Raw genomic sequence first — 17,500 nt, forward strand, 5'->3', positions numbered from 1 at the left:
CCCCGAAGAGGGAGAAATTCTTTAGAAAATTCTTAAGAGGAGCCAATATGCTGGAAAATAAGGTGGTGCTTCTGCTGCTGCTGCTGCTGCTGCTGCTCTCTCTCTCTCTCTCTCTCTCTCTCTCTCTCTCTCTCTCTCTCTCTCTCTCTCTCGTTTATTGTATATACATGCCATTTTTACAATTGGTGTATTCATTTCAATCATGCATCGAACGCTTTTAAAGGCCAAGTAATTTACTTCACTGACGTTGCATTCTAGGTTCACGTTTTGGAGTGCACTGGTGAGTCAGAGTCAAGTATATAGGGTCTGCTCAACTCGGCAGTGGGGGCGGAGCTAATACTGTGACGTCACAAGAGTAAAACTTCCTGCTTCTCCATTGAATTACTTAAAGAACCCTTAGTTTTTATACATTTAATCCATGTCGCCTGGTGTTTTTCATAAAATCTTGATAAAATCTGTAGAGGGGTCACATGTTTGATTGTTTTTTAATACCCATTCTCTCATTTAGTCACCAAGCCTTGTTTTATTGCACATAAAATATACCAGTTTGAACACACATAGCTACTACAGCTTTCTTCATTTGTTTATTCTTTACTTATTTATTTACTTACCTATATACTAGTTTACTGTATTCTCTTCAAGTCCATTTTTTATAACATGACAACTCTCTCTCTCTCTCTCTCTCTCTCTCTCTCTCTCTCTCTCTCTCTCTCTCTCTCTCTCAGGTAGTAATATTATCAAGATTTTAAATAATTCTTAAGAAATGTATTTAATTCTGTCACTTTGTTCATACCTCACTGTGAAAAGCAACTTTTTTGTATGCTAAAGGTTAGAATGATAGATAAATTATATTTTCCAAATCTTATTAAGAATACTTATTATTACGCAATAAATACAAAGAAAATGTGGATACAGGCAGTGTAAAAAATGGTAGTTGCATTTGCACGACTTGACCACATAAAAGAAAACAATATCAAAAGTATAAGAATTACATCATATGCGATACAAGGTATCAAATGAATAAATGATGAAGAAAATGATACAGGGAACACATTTCCAGAAAATTTCTCATTAGCACTTCATATCACATAAATATACTTCCGAACACATAAGTTTACATATAACACAAACTGTATACATAAAGGTATTCATTATGCATGCCTCAAACGATTATATTTTTGAAAAAAGTACATAAAGGTATTCGTCAGTCTGGCTGGATGTATCTGATGACGTTTCACAAGGGCCGGGGCTAGATTTCAGATCTCCCAGGAACGCTTAATTTTTTATAATTTTTGTGTGCGTAGATAATATTTCTGTGCGCAATTATGGGCTTGAAAATAATTGTAATTGTAGTGTGTCATATACCAATTTAAAGGGCATTCTTTGTACTTTTACATGGTATATGGCAAAATGTAATAAGATGAAAAATTATGTAAGAAAAATGTGGTAAATATTTACATAAAATTTAAAAATTTTGGTCCGTCTTTGACCTAGAATTCCTCGAAAATTTCTGAGAACACCTATCAATTTTATTTATGTATTATATAGTAAATTTTATCAGCTTTCTAATCCATTTCTCAGTTTCTTTCTATCATCATTCCTTAGTCAGTTACGCTACGAAACATGAATGTATGTAGGTTGACGGATGAAGTAATTGCACATTTTTGTGTGCGTAGATAATTTTTTCTGTGCGCGCTTGTGGGTTTGAAAGTAATCGTAATTGTAATGTGCTATATATCAATTGGAAGAGCATTCTTTGTACTTTAACGTAGTATACGGCAACGTGCAATAAGAGGAAAATTTATATAAGAAAACGGCATCGCAAAAATAGTTATATGAAAATGTTATCGTCAATATAGTTTCATAAAGGTATGGTCCTTTTGTGTTTTAGTACCGCCTCGTGAGCAGACCCTATATAATTTGACTCTGTGGTGAGTGACCCAAATGTCTATAACGATAATAGGTTACCGATTCTCTCTCTCTCTCCCTCTCTCTCTGTTACCTAATTTCTCATTAGAGAAAGATTCTTTTGCCATAACCTAATGGGCTTTTCCGCCCTCTGAGGGGGCTTCTCTCTTTCTCTCTAAGCTGAAGATTTTCATCTTGCGCTCAGAGACTTACTTCTCCGTGGAGGGTCTTTATCTTCCTACAGCTCTTCTCTCTCTCTCTCTCTCTCTCTCTCTCTCTCTCTCTCTCTCTCTCTTTCCTCAACTTATTTTCCTTCTACCTGTGACGCTACCATAACCACTTCAACGGACCGGCACTTATGAACACCTGTTAAGGAGCAATCAGAGAGAGAGAGAGAGAGAGAAATTTTCTTGTTCGTGCACAATTCTAATAAGGGGTGAGAGGTTACAAGGATTTGGATGTCTGAAAGACTTATTACTCCATCCGAGGGCACATTGTGTGCTCACTTATCTCTAAGAGGTTTTACTGTTCATTCACAGTCTTCTAATGAACTTGTATAGCTCTCCTTTAAACCCTTCTACATTACTGCTGTTTAGAACTTCAGGTAGCAGTTTATTCCATGTGTCATATATCTTGTATGTAAAGACGTTCCCGCAATGGGACGTGTTGTATCTCTTCAGTTCTAGTTTCCATCCATTATCTCTTGACTGGTTTTCGTTTAACGTGGAGAGTTTAGTGTCTACTTTTGTTATGCCTTTCAGTATTTAATAGAAAGAATATCGATTAAATGCACTGAATTTCCTCCAATGAAAATGAGAGAGAGAGAGAGAGAGAGAGAGAGAGAGAGAGATGCACTATATTTCGTAAGCGATAGTTGGTAAAACGAGAAAAAATTCAATCTAAAATGGGAATTTCTCTTAAATATAGAACACTTCCTTATGAGAGAGAGAGAGAGAGAGAGAGAGAGAGAGAGAGAGAGAGAGAGAGTCTTTATCCAGTCATTGCGCGGCATTTCCCTTTTTGAGCAACAACGGCTAGGGCCACGGAGCGAAAAATTTTGGGGACGGTTCGCCAGTTAAGAAAAATAACGGGATATCCTTTTGTCGAACTGGAAGAAAAATTGTTTTTCTTCCACTGGGCGATGTTTATAGGACCTTTGAACCGTAAATGGATGGCATTGAGCTTATGAAAAATAAAGTTTTTTTTCCCAGGAAAGGTATTTTAATCAAGGTTGATTTTTCTTAATAAAAGGAATTTTTTTCCATTCTCTTTTTTTTGTGTTGATGCCGAGAGTCATTTCGCTCATCACTGGGCGGAATTTTCTTCTGCAAAAACTCTCCGTTGGTTTTATAATTGAAATAACTTTGGGAATGGGCTATGAAAAGTCGGTTAAACAATGGAAGAAGACTCATTTTACCTGATAAAACTTCCTGCAGTGTAAAACGCCTGCCAATATGGAGGAATCCTTAGAGCAAACGAAGTTTTTTTCAATTAATATTTGCAAGCAATAATAAACTTCAGAGGAAGTTGGTTTTAGTTTTCTGGAAAGAAAATTATAATGCCGGCTTTGTCTGTCTGTCCGCACTTTTTCTGCCTGCCCTCAGATCTTAAAAATGATTGAGGCTAGAGGGCTGCAATTTGTTATGTTGATCATCCACCCCCACATCATTAAACAGACTAAATTGCAACCCTCTACCCTAAGTAGTTTTGATCTTATCTAAAGTTAAAGTTAGCCATAATTGTGCATCAGGCAACGATATAGGACAGACCACAACCAGCCCGTGGTTAAAGCTTCATGGGCCGCGTCTCATACAGCATTATACCGAGACCACCAAAAGATAGATCTACATACGGTGGCCTTGTGGCCTTAATTATTCGCTGTACAGAAAAATCGATTGCGCCGAAGAGACTTTGGTCCATTTTGTGCTTGTTGTTTATTACGTGTAAATGAGAGGGGGGGGGGGGGGGGGGGAGGGGGGGGGGGGGGGGGGGGGGGGGGTGGGGGGGGGATAACGTGTATTAAGCCTTCTCACGCACAACTGGCCATTTGACTTTTCAAAATAGTTGACTTCACTGGTAGAGAATGAAATGGTTGAAATTAGGGAAGTTAATGTTCCCCAAAGAGCAATTTTCTATCGAAGAAGTTCAAGATAATTGAGTATGTCAATCAGTCAATCTATTCACTGAGATCAACTGAGGAGGTAAAGCGCGTGAATTAAGTTGAAACAAGGGAAGCTCTCTGCCAGTTCTCTTGTGACTGGAAATGAACATGAAATATTCTAATCAATTGTTTACCCCGGTTTGGTAAATAATATTCGGATTTAGATCACCTGTGCTCTCGGCTTTGAGAATTCATCCGACTGATTTAATAACTGGCTGCAATTCATGAATTGATTTACTGCTTTTAATCAAACGTTTGGTGTCGAAAGTTGACCGCCTGCTGTTCTCTCGTCTTCTCTCTGCTTTGATCACAAGCGACTTGCTCTGATGGAATCATGTGATCTCGCAGCTTGGAGAGGGACTGATGCTTGATTTCATAAAGTTTGTTTGTTTGTTTGTATGGTGTTTTTACGTTGTATGGAACCAGTGGTTATTCAGCAACGGGACCAACGGCTTTACGTGACTTCCGAACCACATCGAGAATGAAATCTACTAAATCTACTTCAACCACAATCTTTCACAGCTCGGAGAAACACCTGACGTATTTGGAAGTACCTTACCTTGTTTCACAGCGGGAACCCTCTTCTTTGAAAATGACTTTACCTGCTCTTATACAGTTATTTTTAGCGTTAAAAATTAATGGTCACATTCATGAAACCCCCCACCCCCCACCCCAGCCCACTCTGACGATCATAAATCCCATTCCCATCTTTTCTCTCTTTTGAAAGAAAATGTATTACAAGACTTAGAAATGACATTGAAAGCCGCTTATGCACAACAAACAAAGACTTCACAGATTCCAGAAGTGTAAGAAATACACACCCACGAGGTGTTCACAATTAAACAGCAGGGAATACAAACAACAGCGTCCTACTAAATCTGAGTTTTCCCTCAGAGAACAAATAACGCCGACTTGAGGAAGAGTCATTCAAACCCGGTTCGGCAGACTTATTACCAATTGTCACGGAAAACGATGATAATTAAATTCTTAATTAGAAGTCAGCCATCTTTGTCGTTATACCACGACGCTTAATTAAACGGGAAACGTCTACCACTAAATAATTTCCAGGACGAGAATTCATCACCGGAATTTACTGCCGAATGACGTCGCCGTTTCCAGGGAGAAGCAGGTTAGCGTTGCAAAACTCCCGTTAAGACTTACTTCACTCATTGTTAAAACAGAGAATAGAAACTAAAATGACAAGAGCGAGAGATTAGAAAATTAAATAAATGTGTAAAAGGATTCGAAAACTTGATGTGCAGAGTAATCTGACACAGAAACGTTTTTAAGATACAGAAACGTTTTTAAGATACAGAAACGTTTTTAAGATACAGACGACAATGGTCAAAACTTGTCTCGCACCACAATATGGGAATATTCATAAAATAAAAATGATGCATTGCATAGCTTAAAGCAAACAAATTCAGAAAATAAAATAAAAATGATGCATTGCGAAGCTTAATGCAAACAAATTCCGAAAATAAAATAAAAATGATGCATTGCAAGGCTTAAAGCAAACAAATTCAGAAAATAAAATAAAAATGATGCATTGCAAAGCTTAAAGCAAACAAATTCAGAAAATAAAATAAAAATTATGCATTGCAAAGCTTAAAGCAAACAAATTCAGAAAATAAAATAAAAATGATGCATTGCAAAGCTTAATGCAAACAAATTCAGAAAATAAAATAAAAATGATGCATTGCAAAGCTTAAAGCAAACAAATTCAGAAAATAAAATGAAAATGATTCATTGCAAAGCTCAAAGCAAACAAATTCAGAAAATAAAATAAAAATGATGCATTGCAAAGCTTGAAGCAAACAAATTCAGAAAATAAAATAAAAATGATGCATTGCAAAGCTTGAAGGAAACAAATTCAGGAACTAATACGCCAATAATTCACAAATGAGACAATGAATATTCAAGACGCAACAGCTCTAACAACTTCATTTACTGATAAAGGGCAGAGCAGTAACGTAAACAGAAGATAAACATTCAAAACCAAATAACTGACCACTTTGGAAGCCCACACAATAACATAATAAGTTGTACAATCTAAGAAAAAAACAGAATAAAGTGATGGATTTTGTGTTCAGGACAGAATCACAGCATATGAGAATTTCACGTAAAACAATAATTTAGGATAAGAGCATTCCGTAAATTGTTGCAAAGCATTAAAATGAATATCTCAAAACCCAATTAAGCAAAAACAAGCATAAATTAAAATTGACTTACACACGTATATAAAAGGAAAAAAAATAAAGCCAAAATATCCTACCATTTCAGGACAACTATTACTATCCGTCCACAGCTCAGATCCCCCCTCCCCCCCATAACTGCCTACCATCTGTCTTACTACATATCAGACGTCGACCTAAACCTAGCTACTTGGTAGAGAAATAGACCGTTGACCAATGTTACGGAACTGGATTCGTGATCCGCTCAGGTTCTTAATTATAATAAACAAAAAGGATTCAACACCAACAGTTGAGACTGGGGATACAAATATAGAAAGAAACCCAAACAGAACAGAAGTTTATTTACAAGCTCACTAACAAAGATAAATGCAGAATGGTTTCTCCTATTTGCATAACAAAATGGAACCTTACAATAAGTGAACTGGGGAAACAGTGCAGTAATGAAATACTATCTGGCCAGTTTTGCAGCGGTCGAAATCAGTGCTGGAAGCGAGGGCTTCTCAACGGGCCAGTAGAAACTTCGGACGGCTTCTAGACTCCGTACTGCAGGAAGAAATGACTTCGTCTTAAAACTCGAAGGGCAGGTTATTCCTCAAAACCACTGGTAGGACGGTTCTTCTCTGAAAGGGGTTGCTCAGCGTCGAGATTTTATCTCTCTCTGACTTCGGCCTTAACTTGTTTCCGTTCACACTCTCTCATGCGTGCTCTTCCTCTCTTATCCTTCGTCTATTCCTTATTTTCTCTTATCTCTGACGATCTCCCTGATGATCTGATTACTTCTACTTCTCAGGGCACACACACACATATATATATTAATATATATATATATATATATATATATATATTATATATATATTATAGTTATATATATGTATATATATACATATATATATATATGTATATATATATATACATACATATATATATATATATATATATATATATATATATATAATATATATATATATATATATATATATATATATACGGCGATCTGGGGGCATGGCTGAAAAGGGCAGAGCCTTACCAGCGAACGTCATCGTCTCCGACAGGAACTTTTTAGGAGGATCTAGACGAAAAGTTACATCACAATACGCAGCGTTTCTAGCTATGCTTAACCGAAGGGGAATTTTATTACGCGATAATAGAATTGTCGGCGCCCATATATGAAAATATATTAATTCCGAGGTAGAGTGAATTGGATATTAAAGGACATTTGTAGCTCGATGTATGTATATGAATCACGGTAATGTAATATGACTTATATTAATGGCTACGTGCTGTCATAAGCACTACAACACTACCGAGGTCGAGGTGGGTTAATGCTGACTCCAAATCAGCGAATACCTGAGCACGAAAGATATTTAAAGGGTGAGAGACGGCATTAACTTAAAGCCTCTTGCGGTGGTGGAGTGGGTAAAAGCTTCACTGACGTTCCTGGATTTGTATGGTGTCCTGGGTTCGCGCCTGGGCGCCGACAATTCTATTATCGCCTAATAAAATTCCTTTTCGGTTAAGCATATATGAAAATATATTAATTCCGAGGTAGAGTGAATTAGATATTAAAGGACATTTGTAGCTCGATGTATGTATATGAATCACGGTAATGTAATATGACTATATATATATATATATATATATATATATATATATATATATATATATATATATCTTGCAATTCCATACTGGTCAACTGGATGAATGATAAAAGAGCTCCTCTCATAAAAAATAAAAGAAATATTAGGTCTTGTGTCAATTTTTATTTCAGGAAAGGATCGCTCATACATACATACATACACACACACACACACACACACACACACACACACACACATATATATATATATATATATATATATATATATATATTGACATAAATACCAGTAAATATGTATTATTACCAATTGGGATGATATATGTTATAAACAACAGCATATGAACTACATTTATGGGTAATTTACATAACCAATCTCTTTTTGGTCAAAATAATTATTCCAAAACTGAACTGATGACTTCACTACATGATGAATTCAGCGTAACTTTAAAAATATGGCTGCAGTATTATTCTTTATGACCAAAAAATGATCAGGAACGTTCAAACTGTCAAGCTCCTTTCATTGCAAGAGTGATTAATTATACAACAAACAAAATGGAAGTCATTACTATTTCCCACGGAGACTGATTAAATAAACAATGATTCAAAGTAAAAACTGATAAAGTCTCATCAGCACAAGCAAAGCTACTTGCAATAATAAGCCTTGGCGCATTAAGCTAATTAGTTTTTTTCATTATTGAAACAAGGCAAACTAATGGCTTTTGGAATTGTTTCCTCTGCACTTCTTCTTATACAGCTGCATGAATAGAATGGCACTTCCCCCTGCAGTGACACCTTTGGTTAACTGGTCAAGCACCAGTCACTCCCCAAAACTACATATTCATGTTATTAACTAAATGAATCCGGTAATAATTCTAGATTACCAGCAAGGTTGATCATTTAAATAGCAGAATTACCAAACATACAAGACTTACTGGTAATTGTGCATATTTTCCAGAAAACGGGAAATAGAAAAAATCAAACATATATGTTTATATATATATATATATATATATATATATATATATATATATATATATATATATATATATATATGTATTTATGCATGTCTGTATTTATATATATCAACACTAATATATGCACACACTTTCCTTTAAGTAATTTTCTACTGAAGTACCCTCCTAGTAATCTGATTCTCTTTTAATTGGCGAATTCATTCCATAACACCCACACACACGCATACATACATTCATACATGCAAACACATACACACACACACACACACATTTTCATTAGGCTACAAATGTCCTTTAATATCCAATTCGCTCTACCTCGGAATTAATATAAGTTCGTGTATGTTAACCGAAGGGGAATTTTTTAGCTGATAATAATTTCATCCACGCGTGGATTCGAACCAGCGAACAGAGGAGAAATCAAGACTTCAGTGAAGTTTCCGCCTCGGCCAACAGGTAGAGCGAATTGGATTTTAAAGGACATTTGTAGCTCAATGCATATTATGAATCACGGTGATGTGATAAAAATTCATACATATATATATATAATATATATATTCATATATATATATATATATATATATAGATTATTAATATTAATATATATGCATAATATATATATATATATATATATATATATATATATCTTTTATATTATATAAAGCCACTGATTTTTTCCCTCAAAATCACATCCTCTGTCTCCAATTGATTTAGAGTTTATTCTTGTAATTTTTAATAGAGAGAGAGAGAGAGAGAGAGAGAGAGAGAGAGAGAGAGAGAGAGAGAGAGGAGAGACAGAGAGAAGAGAGAGATTAGCGAAAAAGAATGATTTGCTATCTCATGGAATTTTATATACAATTTATAGCAACTGATAAGATGATAAGAGGTCATAGATATATATAATAATAATCAGAAAGCAGTTCATCAAATGTGAAAACGACGCACTGATAAAATAATTCTGAATAAACAAAGATTTATTTCAATCACTCAACCATTTTTCTCTCTTATAATATAAAAACTTTTTATGTATCACAATAAAATGAAATACCTAATAAATATAAATACTTTTACGTATTAATAAATAGTAATTTTTAATTTAAAGGACTTCTTTTAAATTTCGTCTTCTGTTGGTTCACTTTTCGCCCTGTTCAACCTTTCCCCAAAATAAAATCCTACAAACTTCATTTTGATTTTATACATACAGAACCAACCAATCCATTTTGACATTCTAGTTGCCTTTTTATTATTTTTGACATTTGGATTTCAATTCCATGTCTGACTACCCTATATCGTTTGTTTATTCAATTCTGTTTTTAATATATTATAAGAGGCCATTAAAGTCCAAGCAAGCTCAAATTGACCACGAACTATATTTTGTGATAAATTATTTTCTTATTCTTCCTTGTATTTCCCGTCTATTTTTGTGTAAGATACCATTGCATTAATTTCTGAACAAGACTCCTTAATTGGAAAAAAAAAATCTAAACTCACCAGCTCAATAAACAACCAAATTCTTGGTGTCGCCATTTTTTATTTCTCAGTATAAACGCCATTTTGTTGTCATCAAAAATTTTCTATTTCTCCTTTAAAAGGAGAAGCTGGGGGGAATGGGGTTAGGGAGGGTTGGTGGGGGGATGGGGAGAGGGGGGGGGGGAGGGGGGGGGGATCGATACGAAACACCCAATTCAAAGTATCACAAATACTATGCATATTTCTGAGACTTGTAAATGATTGTGAGTCCATTTAAATATAAAGCGAGCCCGTCCAGCGGTCGGTGCCGTAATGGACGGGGCCTACATTTCCATTAGGTGACGAGAGATAATACTGACAAGAGCGCGTCGCTTAATCAGCGGACAATCGCCTTACAGCGGCTAAATGCGAAATAAAATAACAATGATAATGAGAGCACGGCGGGCGGGCGAGCGAGCGAATAAGTTTCTACTGAGGCGACCTCCGACTATAACTAAATGATGATTACATTTACGAACGAATGTCATAAATGGGGAGGAAAATACGCGAAAACGAATAGGCGACAAGTAATGAAAAAAACAAATCGACATAATAAATGGCAGTAAAGCGCATGTCAATAATATTAAATAGAATGGCCACTTATACTAAGTAGACATCAAAGAAAAAATAAATACAAGCAGGCAAAACATATTCGAAAGGGGCATTAACGATGTGGTAATGTCCTCACGTACTCATAGGAATAAAATGAAAAGAAAAAATAAATATGTAAAATATATATATAAAAAACACACATGAAACTAAATTGAAACAGGAACAAAACTGAAACAATTTTTTAAACGCTGAAAAGCGTCATTGTTATAATTACCTAATTAATATAGTTATTTCCGTAAGTCAATCTGAATGAATCGGTTTAGTAAAAATGGGTAATTTATATTTTGTAGAATGAAATATACAGCCCAAGAGTGACGTGAAATAAGCCAAATCATTCAGACTCGAAAAAAAATTTTTTTTTCATTAAATATAGAGCATAAATGAAAATGTTTTTAAAAATGATAAACAAGGGAGAACACGTACCACGATGACTCTCCTTTTCTCAATAGAATTCTATCGATTATATACCCCGGCCCACCCTACAAAAATACAAAAGAGAGAAAATTCACATCCGTATCATCAAAAGATACTGAATGCTCTGCTAATAAAAAAATATTTACCATTTTTCAAAATTCAGTTTCTATATACGTTGTCATATTACCGAAAAACAGATTAGCAAAAAAAAAAAAAAAAAAGAAAACTGCATCAGCGACCCCTAACATTAAGCCAATAAAAATTTATATTCACTACTTGTATATAGTTTTAAAGAGGATCGAGTGCCTAAGGGCTCTCTACTCAAGGGGATTAAACACTAAATTGAATATCTTATACTTTTTTCTAAACTGGGGCACACTTGTTCCCTATTGGTAAGTCCGGACCAATCAGGGAATATTAAATTGTCTTGAATTCCGTAATCGTTTTTTTAAACGTCAAGATTTGAAGATTTTAAGTAAGGCTCAGTCTGGCAATCAATAAAGAACCTAAAAATACAGTAGCCTCCAAAGGCTATAGAGTATAGAGTCTAGAGCTCTAGACAATAGGCAATGCGGATTCTACTTGTTGCACCTGTATATCCTACACATGATTACTTCTCTTTACTGAATTTCCAATACTTTTCGACTAATTCCTTTAGGTTCAGTTTTTCGCTGCGTGTAGATTTGCATATGAATGTATGTTCTTTAAGAACCAGGCATCGGCAATAGTTTGTTTTTCATAACGCAATTTGAAACTCTAATTATTCCAGTTCAGAGCTATTTGCGTTTTGATTCACATATCATATACATTTGCTTATACTCTGATCCCTTGTGTAAATATATAATACCGTCATTAATTATAAAATGTATGTATTCAGACACACATACACACACACACACACACACACACACACATATATATATATATATATATATATATATATATATACTATATATATATATATATATATATATATATATATATATATATGATATAATTGTGCATGAGTGCTAGTATGTAGATGTGGTACGGGCTGTATACTTGCATTTAGTTGTGTATTTTCTAATCTTGTTTCTTTTCAGTGAGCCCATTGTTATTATTATCTATATATAAATATATATATATAATATAAGATATATATTTTAGCATATATATAACATATATATTATATATGTATAACCCTATATTATATATATATATATATATATATATATATAATATATATATATATATGTGTGTGGTGTGTGTGTGTGTGTGTACATATATTTATATATATAGTTTATGTATATATAAAATACTCAAATTAAACCCGAGTCCTTTCTCTATCTCAAGCACGATTCTGATCCTCCGGGAATTCTGCAGGAAATCTCAGCAGACATAATAGGAAGGAGCTAAATACTTCTACCTGTGAGTGACAGCCGTGTCTGCACGGCAGTTTCCCAGGAGCTGGGAGATAAATCCGAGTCCGATACGTCTCTCTCTCTCTCTCTCTCTCTCTCTCTCTCTCTCTCTCTCTCTCAAAGCACCACTGATTTTTTTACCCCTTTTTCTCCCTCCTTCTCTCCGAGCCACCATTCTTCTCCAACTTTTCACGTTCACTGACATAAAGGAGTATAATTCTATTCTGCCCCCGTCACGTGGATCGTTATGGCTCACCCGCCATACACGGTAAAAGAAGATCATAAGGTTAATTTGGTTCAGGGACAACTCTGACCTCGGTTATGGTATGAATCTCTGAGTGTGATGCGAGGATCCCACTAAGGTGCTAGGTTAGGAATGATCAAGTCCATGAAGTGACGACTGACATGAGTTTCCGACGCCCAAGGAACAGACAGCTAAGACGTAAGAGTCTATAGACTTGAGGTTCAGACCGAAATGAGAAGTTATGTACAGCCTGGACAACATACAGAGGTTCCGCTTATTCAAAATAATTATCTTTCAGACCACATTCTCTATCAAGATAAGAGAGATTCCTTTTAAACTCTGCCAAACTTTTTCATACTCTATGCTTCCTTTCAGTTAGAACCAAATATCATAATATGATCTTTGTACTCACGTGCTTCCTTGTACCGGGACATTCGAACATCCTGTAGGCGTGTGGGACTGGGTGGGGGTCCTATGGAAGGCTGGGTAGAGGGGGTCCCCAGGGTGGCCATACTCCTCAAAGACTCCCCAGCGGTATTTAGCCCATTCCTGTACCAGGACGCGACCTGTGGCAAGAAGGTAAGCAATAGAGGATATTAGAAAACAATATGAACATTCATTGTAAACTGATAAATAAATAAATAATCACTGGTGATTAATAACAGGCTTTCTTAAAGGTTATAAGATTCCAAGTTAGTATAATGAAGGTAACATTATTTGGCATATATATTACCCTCCTGAGTTCCTGGAAAGTCGAATAAATAATACCCCCTTAACAAGAGTAACACATCCTGATTTCAAAATTGTAAACTCCGCATTAAACCGTTTTTAATGCTCACCCTCTTCAGGGATTCCACTTTCAAAAACTGAAACTTGAATCTTCCTCAGTATTCGCAGTCAAATGATACTCCACTGCAGTTAACCTGATTCTGCCACTACCGAAATAGGAAACACTTATGAATTTACGTAAACTTATCTTCATTCCCATCACGGCTATCCTTAATATATGAGAGTAGAATTACCCACGAGCCGAAATTATTAAAACGGAAAAAGACTATCAATCACGTCATACATCACAGTCCAGCTGAAATGGGAAAAACTTGGGACTTTAATATCAAGTGAGTTTGGAATAAGCTTGATCTTTCTAGGTTGTCCAATTAAAATTAGTGGCAGAATACTTTTTTTTATACGGTGATCTTTCATATGAATACGGAAATATGAAAGAATATTTTCTACATAACTTTATGTTATTCTTGATAATGAATTGCCTTGAAAAGGATTTATTTTCAGAGAGAGAGAGGAGAGGATGGGAGGGAGGAGAGAGAGAGAGGGGAGAGAGAGAGAGAGAAGAGAGAGAGAGAGAGAGAGAGAGAGAGAGAGAGACTAGTCAATTAAATTAAATAACTACTCCATGCACAGGATGCATTCTTCCACCTAAAAAAGTAAGGTTCCCGAAGCGCCATTCCTCCACCAAAGGAGGCTCCTTGAAAGTCTTTGGCCTGCCTTCCCCTTTGGGCCCTCCAGTGAATCCTGATAGAGGAAGGAGGAGGAGGAGGATTCTTTTTGAAAAGAATCCCACAGAGCCACCTGCATATAAAGGGCCAGGGGAGAAAGAAGAAGAAGCGAAAGGATTCTGCAGTAGATGGCACCACTTCCTTCCTCCCGCCCTTTCTGTCATGGCTGGGCTTTGATCCCCCAAGATGAAGAAGAAATTCCCGGCTCAAAGTTAAAAAGCAGCTGGGAATTTTCTATGCCAGATTAAAAACAGGGCACAAGGGAGTCAGACTCGCCACTTGACTGCGTATTTGAAACGGTGAAACCACCTCGGGAGACACGTGCGTTGTGAGCGCTAATTCCGTCTCGTACCTTCTACCCTTTAAAGTTCACGATAAACTTACGCTACGAAAACATTTGGTTTGGCACACACACACACACACACACACACACGCATATATATATATATATATATATATATATATATATATATATATATATATATATATATATATATATATTATAAACATATAAAATATCTATGTATATAAATCACGATAATGTGATATGACATATATATATATATATATATATATATATATATATATATATATATATATATATATATATATATATATATAACAATAATATAGGTCTCTCTCTTGAGAGAGGGAGAGAGAGAGAAGATGACGAGAGAGAGAGAGAGAGAGAGAGAGCTAGCTGGAATACAAGTCAACTTTGGAGGACTTCTATACATGGAATGGATTTCTCATCCCAAAAGATGAAGGTTCCCTCGGTGACCTTTTCTGCTTCAGCTGGAAGGCCTTTCATGTCGTCTTTGTACTGCCGCCTTTTCAGCATCCTCTGTTAAATCCTGCAGGAGGAAGAAGGAAGGACCTTTTCAGCTGGAATCCCACAGAGCCATCCGGCTACAAAGGGGCTGGAAGGAACGACGCTTACAAATCCTCCAGTGTACGTCACTAGTAGGCACCATCCTCTCTACTTACACTGGCTCGAATTGAATTCTGGTCCATACAGGAGGAATTAATAATGAACTCATAAAAATGATATACTTATATACTCAACTCTTCCCGATTAACTCTGTATATTTTCATCGAAGTGTTACTCTGCTTCAATTTGCTACCTTTCCTTTTTCTCTTTATTTTATAACCGCAAGTAGGCACACTGTTCGCGACACGTTTGACTGACAGGCTGTTGGCTTGTACGGTTTCACCCGCAAGAATGTGCCTGTACTAAATAATACTGATAACAGCAGCCGTGAAATTGCTGAAAAAATTCAAACTTTCTTTATAAACATTTGTGCATGAGAGAGAGAGAGGAGAGAGAGAGAGAGAGAGAGAGAGAGAGAGAGAGAGAGAGAGAATGTCAATTCTAAAGGCATTTTATTTATGGGCTGAATTCTTCCAACCCCAAAAAAGGATGGCATCCCAAAGCGCCGTTCCTCCGCCAGAGGCGAATCCTTTGATGTCTTTGGCATCCATCCCGCTCTGGGTCATATGGCGAATCTTGCAGCAGGAAGAAGGATTTTTTTTTTTTTTTCTGGATTCTATAAGTAATCCCACAGAGTCACCTGGATGTAAAGGACTCGGAAGGAAAGAAGTAAATGGATCCTCCAGTAGATGACACCTCCTCCCTCTTCCCTTCACGGACTTAGGGATTCTCTCCTGGTCCCCGGAGGAGGAGGAGGAGGAGGGAAAAATGAGAAAAATAAAAACGAATAGATCAAGGATTAATCATTATATAGATATATATATATAAATATATATATATATATATATATATATATATATATATGTACATATATATATTATATATATATATATATATAATATATATAGATATATATATATATATAGATATATATAGATATATATAGATATATATATATATATATATATATATATATATATATATATATATATATATCTATATATATATATATATATATATATATATATATATATATATATATATATATATAATATGTTTCTGTATAAAAAATACGCAATGTGAATATATATTTTTCTAAATATATATATAGTATATATATATATATATCTATCTATCTATATTCTATATATATATATATATATATATATATATATATATATATATATATATATATTTCACTGTATAAAAATATATGCAAGTTTTGAAAATATATTTCCAAATATTAAGGAGAGCTATAATCATTTAACCAACACCGGAAATCCATTGCCTTTTGCAATGGAAAGTGCAATTGATATAATACGAGGACATTTGATGAGTTTCTTTCCTCAAAGATATATTCTGAGCTCACGACGGAAATTTGTAATACATAAGGTAGAAAATAGAAGTTAACGAAAGAGAAACTTTGGAAAAATTCCTTATTAACAGAAAAAAAATCCTTAGTGAGAAAATGGGGATCCTACCACTTGAAATGAATTGATAGTATTCACGGTAATGAGACAACGACCACGAGCAAGAGGAAAAAAATAAGAAAGATACTTTTGAATGGTAGACAAGAATCAATATGAAACCCTGCACCGTTGCAATAATAAAGGGAAGATCACAAAAGCAATTGCGTTCTTGACGTTTGGTGGTAAATATCAGTGCAGCGTGGTAAACAATTTGCATATTACTATTGCTTCAAAATTGACTGTAAAAATGAAATACTTTCAAAATAATTCTTTTAACAATCAGCGGTATATCCGTTATAATTACTATCATTATGCTATACATTATCACGTAAAAGTAGCAGAGTCTGGACAAAAACTGTATTCCCTGGAGTACCTTGTTTGAATACCATTTTAATGTTATTGAAATGACATTTTATTTTCATAACAGTAATAATTTAACACGACAATTCTCACATACTTGAAATAAACAATAATGTCTACAATGAAATAGCATTTTATATGTCGGTTTTAGTTCAACTTTGTACCTCGAGAGTATGGAATTCGTTTGTTCAAATTCACAGATAATTAAGTGAGTT

General features: G+C 35.1%; 1 protein-coding gene across 1 annotated transcript in view; it reads right to left on the bottom strand.

Annotated features, from left to right (window-relative positions):
* Positions 1-17,500, bottom strand: part of LOC135219008 (calcium-activated chloride channel regulator 1-like) — a 547,613-nt gene that overhangs the window by 366,577 nt on the left and 163,536 nt on the right. Inside the window, exon 3 of the mRNA XM_064255443.1 lies at positions 13,424-13,577. Coding sequence (XP_064111513.1) covers positions 13,424-13,577 — 154 coding nt within the window. The remainder of the gene's footprint in view (positions 1-13,423; positions 13,578-17,500) is intronic.

Source organism: Macrobrachium nipponense, chromosome 1, assembly GCF_015104395.2.
Source record: "Macrobrachium nipponense isolate FS-2020 chromosome 1, ASM1510439v2, whole genome shotgun sequence".
NCBI lineage: Eukaryota > Metazoa > Arthropoda > Malacostraca > Decapoda > Palaemonidae > Macrobrachium > Macrobrachium nipponense.